The sequence below is a fragment of the Falco punctatus genome, assembly GCF_963210335.1.
Source record: "Falco punctatus genome assembly, chromosome: Z".
Classification (NCBI taxonomy): Eukaryota; Metazoa; Chordata; class Aves; order Falconiformes; family Falconidae; genus Falco; species Falco punctatus.
Genome location: NC_137586.1, coordinates 37,618,962 through 37,640,638, shown reverse-complemented (window position 1 = coordinate 37,640,638; position 21,677 = coordinate 37,618,962). Strand labels below are relative to the sequence as shown.

The window sequence follows — 21,677 nt, the reverse complement described above, 5'->3', positions numbered from 1 at the left end:
TCATGGCTCAAGGATGCATGTCATCACAGCACATTTAATGAATGCACTTAAAATAGAAGTAGGTAATGCTTCTTCTATGAGTATACAGAGCGCCTAACATGACTTTTATTTGTAGAGCATTATTTAGTACTGTACAACTCACCACTGGCACCCAACTTTGCAACTGTGCCTGTAAATATGACTAATTATTAGAGCAAAATTACTATGCGAGCTCCAACACAAAGCACTTGAATACCAGGAAAAATGCAAAGGCAAGATCATCCTCCTTAATTTTTAAAAACATTGCACCAAAAGGGCTGTCAAAACCACCATTTACCACACCTGTGTGCCAAAAGCTGGCTGCCTCTGTGCTTTTTGCCTGCAGCATGAACTGTTCTCTTCACCTCCACTAAAGAAAGAAAAGCTAGGTAGACATCTGAAAGCCTAGTAACTTTAACCCAAAACATACATTTACAGAACCATCAAAACATATGGTACAAGATGTGAACATATGTGACCATCATTCACTTTCACAACAGAGGTAAGTGCAGCTGGTAAGAAATTATTCCTATAAACTCATAGGAAGAATTACTCCAAAACCTGAAGCAGTCACAGGTAATTACTAGCTAACCTAGCCCAGGTGACTATCATAAACATCAGGGACTACTTGTACAGTACAATCCAGGCAGCCATAGTGAAAACAAAGAAGACCCATGGTCTATGTGACTTCTGACCACTGTGACTACAGTAACTTACATGTCCTCTCAAAGAGAGGTTATGAAGCTGTGTTTAGTAATCAAACAAATAGCACATCCCCATTTCTGGGGGAAAGATAATCTCCTCTTTCAAGTCAGCAGTGACCAGTAAAAAGCAATACAGCATTTATTGAACAGATGTTCTTCCTCCCATGAGATAACAGTTCAAATAACATCAAAAAAACCTTCTGCATCTTAATCTGATCCTGTTGACAGGTACTATAGCTGCATCCAGTCCCTCAGAAAATAGAGTAACACCTGGGAGACAGAGTAAGTCTGGCCCATTAAGATTTAACAGTAAATTACCTTTTCAGTGTTGTTGTTACTGTTAGATTTGAATGGCAGCTAAACCTAGGTATTTGTTACTTGTATGCTTTATAGACTTTTGAACATACAAGAAGAAATTCATTCTTCTGCATACAAACCTCATTTAGCTCTTCTTTTTTGGCAGCAGAATCTCAGGCATCATGCTTTTTTACACATAAAGAATCCTACAAAAATGAAACTGGTTGCCTCAAGCCGCTCCCCAGGCCCCAGATTTCAAAAACCGAAATGTAATAATGGCAACTAAGCATGTACAGATACAGAAAGATACGCAACCTGTAATTCACATTCTACAGATGTAAACTTGGCAATTATATTGATCACTGCTAATCCCTAAATAAGGAAATGCCAAGTGCTGGGGATTTTTAGAGATAAAAACAAATGGATGCTTGCTATCTCCCAACTAATTGTAATTTCTTGGTGTTTACATCCACCTCACAGTTTTCTCAGAGCTTTAAGCTGACTGCAATGCTTCCAAGGCAAATTTTAATCTTCTTTTTAATGAAATGCTTCTTACTTTACTTAAAAAGTCACTATAACAGTTAAAACTCCCCACCCAAAATAAAAATGGGTGAAAGCAATAGCAAAGAAGTGTCATTCTGGTAATTTAAACCCCCTAAAAAAACTGTTTAATATGCTGTGTTGAACTCCTGAAGCAATGACTTCGCAAAAACATGTTAATTCCTACAGCCACTGCAGGGAAAAGATGAGCCTAGGTCCTACTAAGTCAATTTTCTTAGACCACTACTGTTATGGGATAGACGTATAGCTTAAGGCCCCTGTTTTTTACTGTTAAACTCTGCTCCACAGAAGAACACCAAGGACTAAACAAACATGAAATTAGTTGAATGAGCCCAGGGACTCACTTCCCTTCTAGCCAAAGGCCCAAATACCTTTTTCCTGAAAACATTAACTCAAACTTTTCTATGTTGGAAAAAGAGGGAGGGAAAAAAGGCAAAAAAACCCTTTTCCATCTTTTAAAGCAGAGTAATCTAAGAACAAAAATACTGATACTTTTTGATCACAATTTTATAGTTACTGTGAATTTTCACTAAAAGGGTGCAGTTAGGATTGTCTGAAAATGTTTTGTGTTTAGATTTATAATTCAAACAGGTCTGGATTTTAGTTTTACTACACCTTGAATCAACTGACTTTTTAAAATACTGAGATACTCAATAAAATACTTCTATCTCCAGTTATTGGTATGTATTCACTAACTCCATCCAGTTCACCACATGTAGTAAAACACCCATGCTTTGTCAAGCAAACCATTTTAAGGTTGTGCTTCTATGAAGGTAGTTTGTTAGCACAAGAAAAGTCAATTTTTGATGTGCTGCTGGATGTTAAAATCACTGGTAGTACACACAAATAAATTTCATTTTTTTACCAGAGATTGTATTTGGTGCTTTCATAGGGCTACAGGCAAGTGTTTACAACATCGTAGTTTAAACTGATCTTCATCCCACTGTGATTCAGCTTATGTAACACTTTAATACATGCCTTTTATTGTAATATAACTACATGCTTTTCTCCAGAACCTCTGGCACAAAACCCAAGTCCCACTGAATGAAGCAACTACATATAAAGCAGAGCTTTTCCTTCTGGATGCTATGCAAGCCCATGCTTCATTCATAACTCGTTACTCTAAATCTGCCCCTCTGACATATTTTGCAATGTCCCTGTGGACTTCCCCTGGTGCTCTACAATGGAGCATCCAAGTAGTTAGAACACATTCATTTACTTGCGAACTCCTGTGATGATGAGGGGTATTATCTCACTTTTCTGCTTTCATTATTTAGCAGAAAAGATGTTTAGGTGAAAAGTATCTATTAAGTTTGTTTACATGATTAGATATCTTGAGATATGTGTTTAAGGGTGGGTTTTGTTTTCCATTGTTACTAGTTTGAGAGAAGAACTTGCCAAGTACTTCATAACTCTATTGACATTGCTTTTATCGTATGGCACCAGGGAGGAATTCTAGACCACAGCTCAACTGGTGAAGACTGGCTTTCATCCTTGTACTACTTGGCATAACTTTTACTGGATCCACGTGGTGTCTCTGTGGCCACAAGATATGATTATTACTTTTTGTGGCTTTACAGTTCAGAAGGACCAAAATGATAACATGCTGTATGATAGGTAAAACCTGTATATGTATGCTAGCATGTGAAAGTGTTTGAGAGATGGTACGGAGCTGGAAGACCACACCAGGCCAAAGCAGCCAACTTAAGCACAGTACACAATTCACATCGCTTGACTGGAAACTTCAGGCAAACTATGCTGCAGACAGGTTTGCTATTAAAAGAACTAGTTCATTTGCTCCAAAGGGAGTGAACCAACACAAATGCACTGTGAACATGCAGAGAGGAGGACCTGAAAGCAAAGCCAGGAGAGAGCCATGGGGGTGCATCACAGGATATGCTATAGTTATTTCATAACAGAAAGTGTTTGGTGTCAGTGATTTCATTAGCATCACAACGGAATTTTGCAGCAGGTAGGCTCCAGGTCTGTTGGTTGTCAGTCACAAAGCAAAATCAAGATGTAGACACACTCCCATCTGCAACCGTATTTCATTCATTATACCTCTTCCAACTTCTGCAACAAGTACATGATGCATGTTGAAACACTTCCTTCTATTATACAGTTCTGGTTCACTGTAAACACAGGATCCACGCTGTGCTCTTAAGAAAACGCTCCTCTCTACAAAACAGCATACAATTAAATAATCTTTAATAGCCCCAAACTGCCTGTATATGGGACAGAGAAAGAAGGAGTAATGGGACCACTTATGCTTTTGTATCCTTGAAAAGTAGAACAGGAAGTGGTATTGCTGTGGGATGGAAAAAAAATAACTTTACAATGTCCAGCTACTCATACAGTGTTCTCATTTCTGGACACACAGTCTAAGACTCAATCTAAATTCTAAAAAGTTCTTTTTCTATCATCATCTATGCTCTCTTGCTCCTATCAGACTGGTACAATTAATACATTCTTATTTATGTCCTGTGAGCATCATAACCCTCAGATTCATGTAGTTAACCTCTGCAGCAATATAAAATGGTCGTATTAACAGAGTTATTTTATGGACTTTGAAAGAGATTAATATACTTTCACTTCTGTTAGTATCTACTCTCATTGGCATAAAATTGGGAAAGAAACACTTACTTCCCTGGATCCAGTTTAATTACTTTGTTTTACTGCTCTCCAAAATCTTCAGTGATTATTTTTTTATCAACCATAAAAGAATCATAATTATAAACTCTCTGAAAGATTTTGTTACAACCACTTCATTTTCTGAAATGATTAAGCGGGGGCTTATTTCATGCCCTTTTTCCAAAAACCACACCAAAGGTAACTCCATGATTTCAGTGGTGTTAGCCTGATAGGTCTAGGAGCTGAAACATTTAAGAGACAGAATAAAATACCAAGGTGTAGATGTTGTTTCCCCACAGAGTGCCATCATCGTTCAGACCTGCTATTCACCTGACAGGTATATATATTAACCTGTTGACAGGTATAAGGTAGGTATAGTAGTCTGCAAGGCAGATCACAGCAAAAGTCAGCCTCTGTTTGTTGTACTTGATTTTCACAACAGGTACTTGAGCAGTGAACACTTAAAAAAAAGTATTTACATGTTCAATTCAAATTAGTTGTCCCTCAGAGCAAGTTTAGTTAATTATGACACATTCATACACGCTACTGCAAGCTGACACTAACACCTAATCAGCATAAACAAATGAGGTAGTAACACAGGGAAGGAAGCATAATACTTCTGAAAAGGAAACAAAAGCCAGCAACTTACCTCATGAAGGAGGGCTACCAACATTTGCTGGAAATTCCGTCCCCTGCTGACCAGAAATCGATTAATAGGCTTTCCGTCTTTGCCCACGTGGACTGGAAGGTCATAACACAACAACATGCCAGCTTAAAGAGGGTGGAAAGGGGAAAAGATCGGTCAACACCAATACTCATGCTAATGGTTCAGGAGTCTTCCACAAGTCAGTGGAGAATCCAAAGCAAAGTAAAGTTAATTTAATAAAGCCAACAATTTACAAGCACATGTAAGCATATGCAAATGGTGTGTCACTGTCTCTTAACCTGATTCACCCTCAGATTCACAGAAATCTTTGAGTCAAGGCATGTACACTTGTCTACTTCAAGAAAGTGACAGCTCACCTGCAAGGCCTGGTGTCATGCCTGGTTGTTTGTTCCTCTCATACATTTTCAGCAAAAAATTTGGAACACCTGCCATGGTCTTCCCCTGGTCTGAGCGTATGGCCCCTCCTCTCAAGGCAGAATGATACACACCACGGGGCATGTTGGTCATCTCCTGTTTCACAAGTGATGCTGTGAACTCTTCAAATGCTGGATGAAGTACAAGAAAATGAGGAGAGAAGAAAGGGACTGTCAGAGCCTGATGACTGAGAGGCAAAATGATCCCTGGAAAACCCAAAATGGCACCTGTGCTTCAGGGGACTTATGTTTAGATAAACTAGTAATGACACTTCAGACGAAAGCTCAAGGTCAAAGAACTGAGAACTCTTAGCAAGAACTTGAGCAACTCTCTGACACCATACTTGCCACCACTGCAACTTCTTCAAGAGGCTCTGAGTAGGTCATGCCAGATACTAAGGTTGGGAAGAAAAGTAGCCTTAACTATTCCATGAGCTGTTGACTGCACTCTTCCACTGCTACACCAATAACACTGCCACATGCTGACAGGAGAGAAATAAAACTGATGTTTACCAACGTAGTGAAAAATATTGCCTTTAAAACCAGGTTGTTATGAAAGATTTCAAAGCACAATGCAAAGAGGGTAGATGGGAGAGAGAGTGAGTATATGCAAACAGGGATACAGAAAGAGAGATGTACTACCTTGATTTCTGTTAACATAGCAGTACAAATTATTAAGTTCTGTATTCTCAAGCTATGCATTTTAGTCTAACCAGGTTTAAAATTACACAGAATTAATATAAAGTTATTGTTCATTTATGAAGTCAATCTGAAGCAGCCTTTACAGGCACATGTTCAAAAAAAAGTCATGTTTCCGTATGTGCCATGTATGTACACATATATGACTGCATAGAGTTTGTTACCACATCACAACTGAGAGCCAGCATTGTACCCGGACCTTGCAAACTTGATACGTTTAAGTCTGTTAGTGCTTCAGTTCTTCAACTGAGTTTTAAGGGGATTTATAGAAACTGTTTCACACTAGGCTTAAAACTCTAGGATACAAGTTCCCAAATCACAGGCAGTCCTGCTTTCACTAGGAACTACAGTACAATGGAGACAAAAGGGCACTCCCTCATCTTTCTGGGTCCAAGAAATACCTATGGCAGCTTGCACTAAAATAGCTTTGTACTGAAACTTCTCCACATTTCCTGTTATCAGCAAGTTCCCACGATTTTTAGCAATGCTTGTTCCCTGTTCAACTTCACAGTGGACTAGCAGTCTAAATCTGATAGGTTTTTGTAGCATGGCAGGAAGGGCACCTACACCTGGGGATATTTCTTTTCTCCACCTGTAATGCCAATATTCTTCAAACAAAAGCCTCCGAATGCAGTTAGGAATTTTTGCTACAGTGACTCAAACAGAAACTGTGAATCTTTGTCCCCAATCCTCAACACTATATACTCTTCCAACAAAACTAGATTTATTGACATGAATACACTATCCACCTACCTGCTCTTTACTTTTGCAAGAGCTTTTTTTGTTTAGGGTGGATACAGCAATAGAGAAGAAACCCGGTGAAAGAGGACAGCTCTCTCTCTGCTGGTAGCCATCCACATTGACAGGGACACCCTAGTACAGGTCATATCACTACTGTCAAATTACTGCACTTGCTAATTATACCAAAGGACTTAATACTTACAAGCCACTCAAAAGCAATTCTTCATGCAAGAGACACATCTCAAGGATCTAGGCTGCCAGATATAACCCAAACCTGAAAATCTGGATGAATTTACTGAAACACCTAGATGCACAGCAAATGCTAGAATGTTGTACTTTAATGCTTGGAATCAGACTGAAGGAAAAAAAAGAGGTAACTAGTATCACCAGAAAAAATTCTTAGCATCATTCCTGCAGAGATATACCTCTCTGTAATAGTAGTAGTAGTGAAGATAATCACAATAATAATAATGATAATAGCCATTGTCTGAAGTGCATAGTTTCTTATATGGGATTATTTTTAATTCTCTACCACGTTTCAGACAAGTCTCAGACACCCAACATGAAGAACTACTAAAATGACAAATAATAAAGATTTCATACCCCTTCTGATACCCTGTGGATTCTAATGCTTTGACATAATATGGAAACTGAAATGACAGCTTAGTTTTAAAGGGGAGAAAACACTGCATAAAAATTCACTTTCCAATGCCTGACATAAGCAGAGAGCTACAGCAAACTGGAATTGCAGCATGTTCCAACCAACTGCCACAGAAAGTCTATTTTTACTTTGTTTCCTAATTTTTCCTCAGCTCTGCTGCAGAAACAGACCCTACAGATTTGCAAACTTAGGTATTTTCCTCCAACAGAGCTGGATAAGGCACTTGGAAAGAAACCCCACAATTCAGTATTAATGCCAGCACCAAGCCCACCTTCTTATTGGAACCTTTTAACTGCAGCTCCCAAAGCATAACTATGTTATGTTATAGAGTTCAAGTCTCCAGGAAGAGGCATGCGGATGCTGAAAAAACCTAAAGATTTTCCTTCTACTGCAAAGATTAAAGAATAGGGAGCCAGGCATCAGGCTGAGCCAGCATGGGTTTATGAAAGGCAGGTCCTGCTTGACGAACCTGACGTCTTTCTACGATAAGATGATCTGCCTATTGGATGAGGGAAAGGCTGTGGATATTGTCTACCTAGACTTCAGTAAAGCCTTTGACGCCGTCTCCCACAGCATTCTCCTGGAGAAACTGGCTGCTCATGGCTTGGATGGGTGTACCCTGCACCTGAATGGACGGCAGCTAGCTGGACGGCCAAGCCCAAAGAGCAGCAGTGAATGGCATTACATCCAGCTGGCGGCCGGTCACAGATGGTGTTCCCCAGGGCTCAGTGCTCAGGCCAGTCCCGTTTAATGTCTTTATCGATGACCTGGATGAGGGGTCAAGCGCACTCTTGGTAAGCTTGTAGATGACACCAAGTTGGGGGGGGGGTGTTGATCTGCTTGAGGGCAGAGAAGTCTTGCGTTTTTTTTTTTTTTTTAGTTTAAATTGGCTGGAAACAGAAGTGCTGAGGTAATAACAGACTGATTCCTGTTGTTACCTCTGCCACAAAGAGTGGTTCCAGAGAATGTTTACCAATATGGTGATAGGCACTTTATGTATATATAAATATAAATGAAAGCTCTGCAGAGGGACCTGGGCAGGCTGGAGCGATGGGCCGAGGCCATTCCTGTGAGGTTCAACAGGGCTCAGTGCCGGGTCCTGCCCTTGGGTCACAGCAGCCCCACACAGCGCTACAGGCTGGGCAGAGCGGCTGGAAAGGGCCTGGTGGGAAAGGGCCTGGGGGTGCTGGTTGATGGCTGGCTGAACATCATGGTAAACAAGTTCTTCCTCATATTCAGATGGAACCTCCAGCACTGCAGTTTGTGCCCGCTGCCCCTTGTTCTGTCTTGGGCACCACTGAAAAAAGCCTGGCCCCATCCTCCTGACACCTGCTCCTAAGATATTTGTGTACATTGATGAGATCCCCTCTCAGCCTTCTCCAGGCTGCACCGGCCCATCTCTCTCGGCCTTCCCTCATGAGGGAGATGCTCCAGCCCCCTCACCCCCTCGGCAGCCCCCGCTGGCCCCTCTCCAGTCGCTCCCTGTCTCTCCTGAACTGGGGAGCCCAGCGCTGGGCACAGCACTCCAGGTGCGGCCTCACCAGGGCAGAGCAGAGGGGCAGGACACCCCCCTCCACCCGCTGGCCACGCTCCTCCTGATGCAGCCCACGCTGGCAGCGGCCTCCTTGCCCACCGGGGCACACTGCCGGCCCACGGGCCACTCGGTGTCCTCCAGGCCTCCCAGGTCCTTCCCCGCAGAGCTGCCTGCCAGCAGGTCAGCCCCAGCCTGTGCTGGTGCGTGGGGTCGCTGCCCCCCGGCGCAGGACCCTACCCCCGCCTTTGCTGAGCTTCATGACGCCCCCCCCGCCCCACTGCCCAGCCTGCCCGGGCCCCGCTGAACGGCAGCGCAGCCTCCGGGGTATCAGCCGCCCTCCCAGCGCTGCACCACCAGCAAACTGGCTGCGGGCACGCTCTGCCCCTTCACCCAGGGCGCTGGTGGGTGGGCTGAGCAGGACGGGACCCGGTGCTGAGCCCCGGGGCACAGCGCTGGCTGCGGGCCCCCAGCTGGGCTGCGCCGCTGGTCACAGCCCTCTGGGCTCTGCCATCAGCCAGGTCTCAGCCCTGTGATGAAGCAAGCAAGCCCTTGAAGCAAATTATACGGAACCAGCTTCTCCTATATGACAGATAAGGATTTGTAAGTTATGTTGCAAGCACTTTTTCCACCATGAGGACCTCTGACCCACTATGTTCCTAAAAATGGATAATCTGGTAAGATATTTTCCCGGGGCAGGGGGAAAGCTACACTTTAACATAATGCTCCATTATAGACACTCCATTACAAAAAAACCAAATGTCTGTACAGCCACAGTGATTATAATTCTGCAAAGTAACCTCAAATACTTTATGTATTATACCTCCTAAAACAGAAGCTGGTGTTAGAGACAACAGCTTGATGTATGAAAAACCTGGAACAGAAAGATCTGTTGCCTCCTCCTCCTCTTCATCTTCATTCATGTCTGCCTCCTCCAGTGAGTCAACTTCTAGTCGTGCCTGAAAGATTAAAAAAATGGAATGTCAGCATAAAAATTCTGAATCCTCATTACCTTTCTGACTCCAAGTATCAAACAATGTCAAAACCACCAACTAAATATGAAAAGTTCCTAATCTCATTAATTTCACTCCATTTCATTAATTTGAAGCTGCAAGATTATAAGCTATTCTTCTACCCGAATGCTAGACATCGTTTTTCCACACTAGTTTTCAGAATTTGAAAAACTGCAATATATTTACAATGCTTTCAGTGAAAACAGACTTACTCATTTTCTGACAAGTGTAAAGTAACAGCACCAATAATAAAAAGCTATGTTTTACTGTAAAATATTTAGTATTACAGCACTGTTTAGGAGATTTTCCTTATTCTATTTCATGCTTGTCTATGCCAAACACACACTTCATTTGTAAGGTTTATGCTGAACTATTCTTATCAATTTATATAAAGCAAGTATGTTTTTAATTTTAAAGTTTCTTATTCCGACCTTTTCATAACAGCCCGTTACAACACACAAATGGAGCAAATCTTGTAATAATGTAGTAAATAAAAACTTACAGAAGTATTTACTGTGCCATAAAGAACCAATGGACTACTGATTATTGCCTAGCCTATCTTACAAGGTTATTGTGGGAAAAAAGTCACATGGAAGACCTTGTATGTTCATCTCCTTGCACTCTTCCGTTTTGTAAGGTTATTGAGCAAACTGATCAGACTCAAGTTTCAGTTTAACAGCCCTCCACATACTTAAAAAGTTTTCCAATAAATACCTCAATTCCTTTCTGTCTGCCTTTATCAACTAAAAAAGCAAAATGTTATGCTGTAAAAGTTCAGAACAGAAATGAAGGAAAAGTTTTCAGCTTAATTCCAAAAATAATACTTACTTTTCAAACTGACTTGCTCATTTCAGGAACAAAAGCTCTAAGCATAAGTGTGACTGCAATGGATGAAGCAGTCATCACAAGAGCTGCTTATTGTCAAGACCTGACTGCAAGCATTAACAGAAGAGCATAAAATGCAGATGAGGTGCCCCCAAAATAACCTGATGATTTAACTAATGAAAGAAGAAAACATACCTTCTTTCTGACTGCTTAGACCTCACTCAGCCTCCATTTGTGCCTCTCCCCTCTCATCATACATATGCTAAACATACATACATGTTAATGATGATTAGCATACATCATCATAGTATGTATGCTAATCATACATAATATCACCCCATTTCACCAGCAGGAGCTCATATTCCTTCTGTGAGGCTCTGACGGTTGTCTGGTAGATGGCACAGCGCCTTGTTTCCCTTCCAATAGGACATAACTCATGTCAGGTAGAAGTCCTTACTATTAAACATACAACATTGCTACCTGTTCAGGAAGATGAAGAATTTTATGTTCTTCAGAGCCAAATGACGAGAGTGATTTATAGGCTGAAATGGCCACAAGAGCATCCTAGAAAATTAACAGGAAGAAAAAGAAAATCACAAGTACAGTATATGGTATTGGTACCTACTAGAAACATTCAAAGACCCTACCCACTAACCACTGAATGCTGGAAAAGACTTTAAAATAACAGTGTTTTCCTGAGGTTCATTCTCAATTGCTTACTTTATATATACAATGCAAACTAGCAAGACCAACTATCTAGGCTTGATAGCAAAGATTATGATTGCTACACTCCATTACTGCTGTTAGGGTAGTTTATGTAGAAATATCTAATCTATATTTAAACTAAAATACTTTGCTTCCATCAGCCTCATGGGGATGATGATCCAGCATTCCCACTGCGTTACAATACCCCAGCAAAGAACTGAGTTAGTTGTCCTAGCTGCACCTTTGCCAAAAGTGCTTCACCCTGTCAAGGTTGAAGCCTATCAGAGGAGTCAAACTAGTTTGTGTTACAATTCTCCTTGGAAGTGGCAGAGGTTAGGACCATCAATTACCACCTTTCATGCACATTACATTGCTTCAAAATCAGTGTTAAATGGTCAATGGCAAGAAGAAAACCCCATTAGAAAATGAGATTGCTGACACCGATAACCTTGTCTTGACAGAAAAGTATAAAACTTTATATCCAGTTGCTGACACCAGAAAGAAACATTTTCAGTTGTATCACCTACCCTGTTTTGTGTGTTGTTCCAAAGGAAGCTGATAACTTGAGCTTTGAACTTCTGTAAAAGCAAACAAAATAGGCATTCAGATTTTCTTTAACCAAATAAGCAGTTGAAACAGAGGCAGTTACCTGAAACAAACTCCTGCCACATTAACATGCACTGAGCTAGTTAAGTGGAACAGGTTTGAACTGTAGCTGCATTCACATGTCCTCACATTCTGGGAGAAAGGAACCTCCGATCAACCTTGCACTGGAATTTCTCACCTGTCTCCCAGGATTCACTAATGCAACGTAAAACTGTGAAACTGTATGGAAATATGCACTATGATTAACCTGAATTAGGCAGTGGGAGCTATTTAGTTATTAAAAACAAACAGGCACATTTAAAACTCATATACAAAGATACACTAAGAGACTCACCTTAGTCCTTGAGTACATACCTCATGTTCATCTGTATTCACTGCTAATGAGGGAACCAGGGCAAACAATTCATTCAGAGCTTTTAAAACGAGGGGTCTGGTATCGCAACTCAGCTTTGGTGACAAAGCATTCCATGTAGAATGGATGCAAACAACCTGGAGGGGAAAGGCAAAGTCACCATTACTAACTGCAATTCCAACCTGACTTAAACAACATTTCTTTCCGGTATTTGCCTTCTTTCTTCCTATTTGGGAACACAAGTTAATATAGGGTTCATAAAAAAAAAAAGCAAGCATGTTAAAACAACTTATGTTAAAAGTCTCACAGTATATTAATTGACATTATGCAATAATACTGCACAACACTTCACCAGATAAAGCAGCTGCCAGTAAGAATAAATAGGACACTGTTAGCAATACATATAAAGCTGTAGATGTATCTTCATATAACACTACTGCTTACTTCACTTGTTCAAAGTAGCTTAAAAGCATGCTGTCTCTGGGAGCTCAAGGGGATGAAAGCAATGGAAGCTATGTTCCCTGGAAGCCCCCTCTAAAACAAAATGCCCTTAATCTTTAAACACAACCAAATCCAACTACATTTGTGGAACAAAAGAAGAATGAAAAACTGCAGGAATCCAGAAATCACTGGGAAAATGTCAAATTAAAATAAGCACTACTACCACAGCTTCTTTAGCCCTATACTAAGCAGGTCAGTTCTTAAAATCTACAGCAAGAGAAATCACTTCAATGAACCAGAAACATTAAAAAATTCTATCAGGAAACCACAGATGATAGCAACATCATGCTTCCAATTGTTAACTTACTAAAACTGTAAAACTGGTTTGAAAATCATGGAATTTTGTATTCTGTAATATGAATTCAAAGCCTCATCATTTGCTTTCCAAGTCCTTTGAACATAGTAACTTGAGCCTTTTAAATCTGCCTTTGCAGTTATACTAGAAACCAGAAAGTTACTGTGCATTAAATAGAAACTGAAATCACTTCAGACACACTTCTGCAATCCCAACTAGATTCCCAAAGAAAGAAGAAAAAGAAGGGGGCTGGCAACAACAACATAATATTGGCAATGGCAGGTAAAACCAGAAGTATCTGCAGGCTTCCACCCTACAAAGAATCCAGTATAAACTGGAAAAATCATGCTTTTTCTATTGGTTGGGTTGGTTTTTTTTCAACTCGGAAGGTCAATATGTGGTTATGGAACATGCATACCCTGAAAAGCAAAGTATCTTGTCATTACAGACTATAAAATGTAACACTCCGAGTATCTTACAGGGTTTGGTTCCATGGCTGGAATTTTTCACAGATCAGAAATCACTGGGGGCAGGGGGAAACAAAACACCCAAAAAGTTGAAATCCTCAAACAAAAAGGCAGCATTCCGCATAGAAAAAAAGTCTGTCCTGCTCTTTAATACCTATAGAGGAAAGCCAAACAATCAAGTTTCAAAATTTAATAGTACTAGATACATGTACCCCAGTAGTTAGGTGACAAGAAGACTTATCAGGAGCGAATTCTCCTGATCTATATGCAGATAGAACATACACTGGGAAGCATTATAGCATGGTAAAAAGCATTAGCTAGCCAGCTCAACGGCAAAAACTGTATGTGATTTTGTCAGCTGTAAGAAAAAAATCGGGGGGGGGGGGGGGCGCGCGGGGGGAAGGTCAGCAAAGGGGGGAGTTCTACCACTTGTTTCTCACAGTTGAATGGTTTCATTAGCACCAAACAACAAACCTTTTCCTCACTCTCACTCAAGTGTTTCATAATCCACAGCAAATCTCCTGGTTTTTTGCCCTAGCCAACTATGACTTCCAGGGCTCACAGACATCACACTGAATAAAGACAGGAACCAAGTGCCTGATAACACATATTTACAGCAACTTCTGTATTACAGTGTTTTTTCACAGAATACATGAAAATATTGGCCCTATTTTATCAAGTCAGCTAGTTCACTCTCATGGCAAGCTGCCTGAAAGAATGTTCTGGAGACACGCTTCACTTTTAATGGTGTCTAGCTATGCATTCAGTCTCCGTGATCTCATTGCTGTCAACATGAAATGATTCTCTTCTCCTAGTGATGCTAGGTTAGCCGCATAGCTGTAACTTTGTATGAATGACTGTGCCCTTGAAGGAGAACTATAAATCTCATAAAGGGAACATCCTACCCCAGGAGGTGCCAACAACCAGTTAACTGCAATGAAGACAAGAAGTCAGCAGAAGGTGGCTCTACCTAGGGCTGTAAAGGCAGCAGGGGCAGGTCATGACCACTGACTCAATTCAGCACTAAAAGACCACCCCCCTGCCTCCCTCAGACATGCATAGTAAATTAAAAATACACTAACTTTAAATCAATGCGAGACAACTACAGACCATTAGGAAGCTACCGTGCACAACTAATTACCAATAGTATCTTTTAGGTACAGTTTGGAAAATACCTATGTGTCGCGACAGAGGGAAGACACAGTCACTCAATATGAGTGATCAGCAGACTTCGTCCACCGTCCCCCACAGTCACCCTCTATGCCTTCCCACAATTAGCTCACACACACTACAAAAGTCAAGCCCATCACTGGTTAGCCGCCTAAACACCAAGCCCGCCCCTAGTTTCTCCTCTGCAGCCATCTGTTCCCACCTGCAACACTCCCCTCCCACCAAAATCCTCCTGCCACCGTGTAACAAGAGCAGCCAAAGACAGTGTATTTTGCTTTACTTCAGATAAGCTGAGAGCGATGTGCATTCCCGTCCAGCCAGCTGGACCATGTCCACGTGACCCCCCTCAGCTAGCCAGCCATCCACACATATGTATAACTAGACTGTATAAATATTATTCCTGTTCTTCTGAGTTTTGGGCTTGCTTTGTGGAACACCACCTAGGCCCCAGCTTTGCGCAAACCTGTAATAAAAGAAATACTTCGACTCTGTGTGCTGACTGGCTCTTGCATATTGGGTGAACGATCCACTTTTAGGACAACATTCAGACTTCAATTCAAAAAGGCATTCCACCTTTAGCCTAGCTTTAAATACATGAACAGTCCCAGTGAATACCAGATCACTTTTTGTGCTTAAGTTCATGATTATTCTTAAGCACTTTACCAAACTATCATTAATTCAAAGTCCTGAGTTTCTGAAATTAAGCAACTTATCATCAAGGCACTGAAGACAGTGAGTCTGGAAACTCAGTGTCACACTAATTAGTACAAAATTTCACAGTACATAGAGAAAAGAGTAATCCTGCGGGTCATATGAAAGCACAAGAAGCAAACCCTGGAGTGTGATTTTGTTGAAGGTTTGGAAGAAAGCAAAGGCTTTGATTTCTCCTATCTGAAAAAAGGAATACTCACAGGAAACTTGTACAGATTAATTGTTACAAAAGCATTTTGATTTCTTCAGACAGAAGGTCCTCCCTGAAGTAAAAGGATTAGTGTTGTGCAAGTACCACAATTGAAACAAGAGCTTTGGGTTTTTTTTCCTGCTGTTGCAAATGTCAGCACAGCACAGCATGAATATAAGTACAGAGGAATTTTTTTAAAACTGCAAGCAATGACATCCAAAGGAAAATACTGGCACTGTTACACTTGACCCAGAAGTTCCTGATGCTCAGCTTCATTTCCAAGAATGCACAATTCAAGCTTCGTACCACAACATAAACTGTTTCATTTACAGCACTCAGAAACACGTCTCCTCACAAATGTGATTACTTCCACTTAGGAATGCTAAAAAAGTCCTTTCTGCCTACTGCTTATGTTCACTACAGTATTCACCACAGTATTTCATGAAGACTAACAGCAGCATATAGGAAGATTTCAAGCTGAGCTGTGGCCCACTCTCTTAAGTTCTTCTTCAAGTCTGAAAAGTGATTTGAATAATTTTATACACACTGGAAATTCTTTGGATTGTTCCTCACACCAATCCAGAAGCTTTTAGAAATCTATGAGGACTTACACAGTCAAAGCAAATGGCCTTTCTCACATTCCAACCTGATGAAAAGTGTTCAAGAAGTAAGCATCATGCTGGTCCTTTTGGAAAGGGAAAGGAATCCAAAGAAGCACTGGTCTTCAACTTCAAACACATTCACAGCTAATTCCTCTACTCCCATTATGCTCACCTCATTCCTCCTTCAGTAGGAAAGGAACAATTTACACTGCAAAATCAGTGCAAACTACCAGTTTAAGTCATCTATCCATTTGACAGTCAAATAAGCACCTTCACATTGCTCCATGTACTTAGGTAAGTTTGTATTAAAACCACTGTTATTCCACTATTTGCTTATTAATTCTTTGCCATAAGACCAAAAGTAATTGACTGATGACGTACAAGATCTGTTCATCGTGCAAGTCATCTCTTTTGTATGCTTGTGTGTTTGTATTCAGTTTCTAGAGCTCAGATTGAATCCTAAAACCTCCAGTGAAAAGATCAGCTTTTGTTCTTCAGGTAGGGCAATGTGATTTCAAAAGCTGATTTCACCTGCTGCTACAGTGATGGTTGGTATCACTGAATTCAGGTAGTTACTGAATTAAGCAGTCACTTCAGTGAGTTGCAAAACACATTTTAGAGTGAAATCTAAAAAACTGCAGATGCCTTTTGAGTTGAATCCATTTCAACAGAACAGAAAACCCATGAGTACATTTGTATTGTAATGACCACTGATGCCTAGAAACACCTAATATGCTAACAATTCAAGTGAAAATGGTGCCTCTCTTCCCCATCTTTCAAAATACAGTTTCTAAGAATAAGAAAATATCTCTTCCAGTATTGAGAAAGGCAGACACATCTATTAATCCTGTAAGTTCTTACTAAACTAAATTATCTAGAAATTTTAACTTTGTAATGAGCTAGTTGTCTGGAAACAGAAAATACACCTTGTATTAATATGAAAAGAAACGAAGTTGTGCATTCATGTGGTCTCATTTGATACTGTCATTTAGCAAGACTACAAAATTATTACCTAGCCAAGAATGTTTCATTTCATTCTTTCCTATAGTATCACACACATTCTCCAATTTCAGCTATCAGATGAAAAAAAGGCCATAAACTCAGGCATCAATCTAACAGAAGTTTCAGATTTAGCAGGCACCCATACCACGTCTAAGCAACGGCAACTGCACTCTGTCATAACTGTTTGGAATTAGAAGTATTAGCATTTTCGTTGTTAAATCCCATGGCAGGTGGAGCTAAGTGAAATGTGCATGAGCAACATTTATCAAAGGTCTTCCATCAGCTACGTTGAAACAGCATACTGTTTTTTGACCACATCTATCTGGTATGCGAAAAACACTTATGCCGAAAAACCTGGTGTGTTAACTCACACATAAACAACAATAGTATTACAATAATCATATGGCATCTTATACAGTATTCCACTGAGGATTGCTTTCCACACATTCACGCACATGTAAGCATCTTAGGCACAAAATGCAGTGTAACTGCTATACAGGACACAGTACTCAGCAGACTGTAAGCAATAAATACTAATTTGGTAGTTTTGTCAACACCAAAATAATTTCACTATAAAATCAATTTTAACAATTTATTTTCTTTACTTTATGCATAACTAACAGCAGAAATTATATAAACATACTACTGATTTGAAATCTATTGATATATGCCTACCTTGAGAAGTGGGAGTCCAGCTTTTCTACTCAGTTTTTCTACTGGCTAAGAGAAACAGCCCATGTTTCCAAATGAGCTTCCAAATGCTAAACATTTTATTGAAGAGTATAGGCATAATTTACTTGCAGAAAGACGCATTCTTCAGTACAGCAATATACACATGCCAGTTTACACAACTCTTGACTTCTGTTTTTGTAATCAATGACTTGCCAATCTCTAGCATGCTTAATGTACTGAATTACTACACTGCAACTGCCAACATGCTGTCTCAGACAGGATCCCAGCACACCAAACATAACACACAGTTCCAAAATACATCGTCTAACAAGTTGTATTACTGAACAGATTAATTCCATAGAGAATAAAAAGCTGGATCATACTAAACAAAAATTGTTAAGATGACAGTCATACTTTCTTGTTGGTCTTTCCAACCTTTCACTATCAAATGTTTCCATTTCCTCACTCACCACTGCTCTTGTATTGCTCTGGAAGGCAAAAGGTAAAGAATGCCATTTAATTTGCTTTCCTAGTATTTGTATTTAGGGGGGTTGGTTTTGAATAAAAGGAGATTAAAACAAAACAAAGTGCTTTAGCTGTCAAAAAACTTTGCCAGCAAAGTTTCAGACTTGACCCTTCATCATAACACTGCCCCTACCTGAAGCTCTAAAGCACGGAGAAAAGTACTAAAAAGAATCTTCAGTTTGGATGAGGTCTTGAGGTACTGGGCAGACATTGAGACAAAACCCCAGACGCATGGTATCCATTAGTTGTCATAAATCCAAAGATGTGCAGCTCTCATCTTACCCAGATTATTAACTCAAAGAACCGAAGGTTCAAGTCCTGCAGAACATTGAGATGCTGCCAGGCCTGAGCAGCATAAAGGATTTTAACTGTAAGACAGACCAAGGATTCTCTTGACTTAAGGCATTCTCTTGCATTCTCAGTATGTGGCACTCTGGACCTCTACTGAACCCAGAATCATTCTCATCATGGTCCCATTAAATAGCTGTGCATGAAGCTGAATAACACAATTAAGAATCAGTGGAATTCTTCAAGGTCAGTGATTTCTCTGGCAAGAAAGGCACATATAATTCTGGCAGCTAGTTAAAAAGCTCTGCACTGAGGACCTGCTCACATTTCTAGGATCCAGTGTTACGAATCCAAACCTCACTTCACATTCAATTCAACACAGTGACAAAAATAAGCACCAGCCTGTATCAAATTCTTTATTCAATGAAACTGCAAAAAAAAAAATTACTACAATTTGAGTAATAATATTTTCAGTTCAGTGATGTTCAATTAGATAATCACAATTTATAGAGCCACTGAGCAAGGTTCCTTTGGCATTTCTGACAAAATTGAAACTCTCTCACTTGCATGATAGTTCTGTTCTTTTGAGAGTACCTTTAATCTGATGGAAATCCGAAAACTTTTCAACACTACCCAGAATGTTTCTGCCTTTGCAAAGAACAGTTGCAACAGAGTTCCCACTCTAAAGCAGATGGTCTTACAACATGCCACTCTGAGAGCTGCCAGTTAAAGCATAAGAACTTCATTCAATAACCCAGCATCCAAGTGTTAGATCTAAAGAGGTCCCAAGCAAATTCTGGTTCTTTGCAATTAGAGGTGGGAACATTTGAAAAACTGCATTGCTGCATCCAGAAATCATAGCATACTAGCATTTTGGAAACTGTATTCTTTAAGAATGCAAAAGGGAAAGTTTTCTAAGTATCAAAAAATAACTTCTAAACACTGCAGGTGTATGTTTCATTTCTCACTGGATGCCTTCAAAAGAAAACACACATCCTCAAATGATTACACCCTCTTCTGCCACAATATAAGACATGTTTACTTTGTATGCTTCTCAACCAAAAATAACACAGTGCCATTGCATACTCAGTTTATAGCACAGGAGCTTGCAGGAAGTCACTTCTTTCTCATTTTAAACACTGCTGGTATTAGGAGAGGAAGAAACATTATTATTATTTTCATTTATTATAAAAGGACAATAGAAACAATATGAGTTCATTCAGGTTATTAAATTCTATTTCAATTTTAAATTGGGACAGAAAGAATCCAAGGACAGGTTTGGAAGAAGAGATTTGTCAACAAGGGCATGTGTGGGTTTTTGGGTTTTTTTTGTCTTAACTGAAGAAGCAGTGCAGCTTGGAATATACCATAACTTAAAAACTTTTGCTGCATTCTGAGAAAAAAAAAGAATTTACAGAATGTCCCGCCTGCCCAAATTATGCTGACAACTAAGTATTTGGTTTTGAAGTGGATCTCATATGACTTCAGACTGGGTAATAACCCAAATAAACTTGGTGAATCTATCTGAAGAATATTTAATCTCACTAAACATCACGTAGTAGCCAATAAATACAGAAGCTAGAGGATGTTAAAACCATCACTGAGTACAGCTGTGCCCTCTGGCCTGTCATTAATGGACTTCATCATCGGTTGCTGTAACATTAGATTTCCTTTAAAAATACTTTTAAAGAGGTTAAGACTGTACAATTCTCTTGGCTTCTTTCAGAAGGAATTTTCTAGACTGGTAACATAATGGCAGTCCTACAGAAAACATCGTACTAAATGAAATACCGTGAACCAATGGAGCAGGGAGATGGGAACAGCGGGGAAGATAGGAGAGTTGTACTTTACACAGAAATATTTTAAAAGTAAATAAATAAAAATGTTATAAAAGCATTAATAACCTTGACATGATGTCTTTCCGGAGGAAGAGATGACTGTGATAAACATCTTGTAATGAACTGCCTCTGCCAGTCATGAACCCCAAAGGAAAAGCCCTGTGATTCCAGAGTCACTGCTCAGCTGGACAAAGCTGTCCTCCAAAAATGCAACACACTCTTATGAAACTAGCAAGATAAGAGAATTTCATGACACTGATAAGTCAATTACTATCTGCAGAAAAAGAACCAGTGTTAATCAGAAAATGTACGTTCACAGATCTAGACACACAAGTGTCATACTTTGGTGGAAGTTTTAAGTCTGTTTCCACCTTCATGTTCTTTGTTGGGTTTTTTTTATTCATCCTAGGTTTGTTCAAACGGATATTTCATTGTCATATTGAGACATTAACAACCATCCAAGTTGTCAGTGCTTCTGGCACAGTACATTGTGGGTTACATTTGTGTTTTCTTGTGTTTTTTAAAATTTATTTTAAAATAGCAAGCTTACTGCTGGAAAAAGCACTGACTGAAAATATATTTGCTAGAGGGGAAAAAACCCACTTTATAATAATAAAATAATAAAATCTTTGTAATAATAGAAATTTTACTGATGTCAAATACAGAAAAAGCACACTTGCTTCAGATGACTTACTGTCCTAAGAAGGGAAATCATAGGAAAAAATAGGCAACAACAACATTTAAATTGAATTTCACTTCTGATTTAGGGGGGAAGCAAGTCAGAGCAGCACATAATTTTAAGCAGTATCTGCTCTGAGACAAATACCCATTCACACCTCAGCAAGTCTGGCGTACCAAGTCTATCACAGAATCCTTGACTCAGAGAACAACTTAGGTTGGAAGGGATCTCTGGAGGTCACCTAGCCCACCCCACCCCACAAAGGAGGGCCAACTGGATTAGGCTACACAGGGACTATTCCACTTGCTTTTTA

At 40.0% G+C, this 21,677-nt stretch overlaps 1 protein-coding gene across 3 annotated transcripts in view; it reads right to left on the bottom strand.

The window, feature by feature from the left end:
- Positions 1-21,677, bottom strand: part of FOCAD (focadhesin) — a 126,989-nt gene that overhangs the window by 41,881 nt on the left and 63,431 nt on the right. For all 3 annotated transcript variants that reach the window (XM_080372894.1, XM_080372895.1, XM_080372896.1), the window contains 6 exons: positions 12,427-12,561; positions 11,994-12,044; positions 11,242-11,325; positions 9,747-9,882; positions 5,235-5,423; positions 4,861-4,982 (listed from right to left, as the gene is read on the bottom strand). In XM_080372894.1, coding sequence (XP_080229020.1) covers positions 4,861-4,982; positions 5,235-5,423; positions 9,747-9,882; positions 11,242-11,325; positions 11,994-12,044; positions 12,427-12,561 — 717 coding nt within the window. The remainder of the gene's footprint in view (positions 1-4,860; positions 4,983-5,234; positions 5,424-9,746; positions 9,883-11,241; positions 11,326-11,993; positions 12,045-12,426; positions 12,562-21,677) is intronic.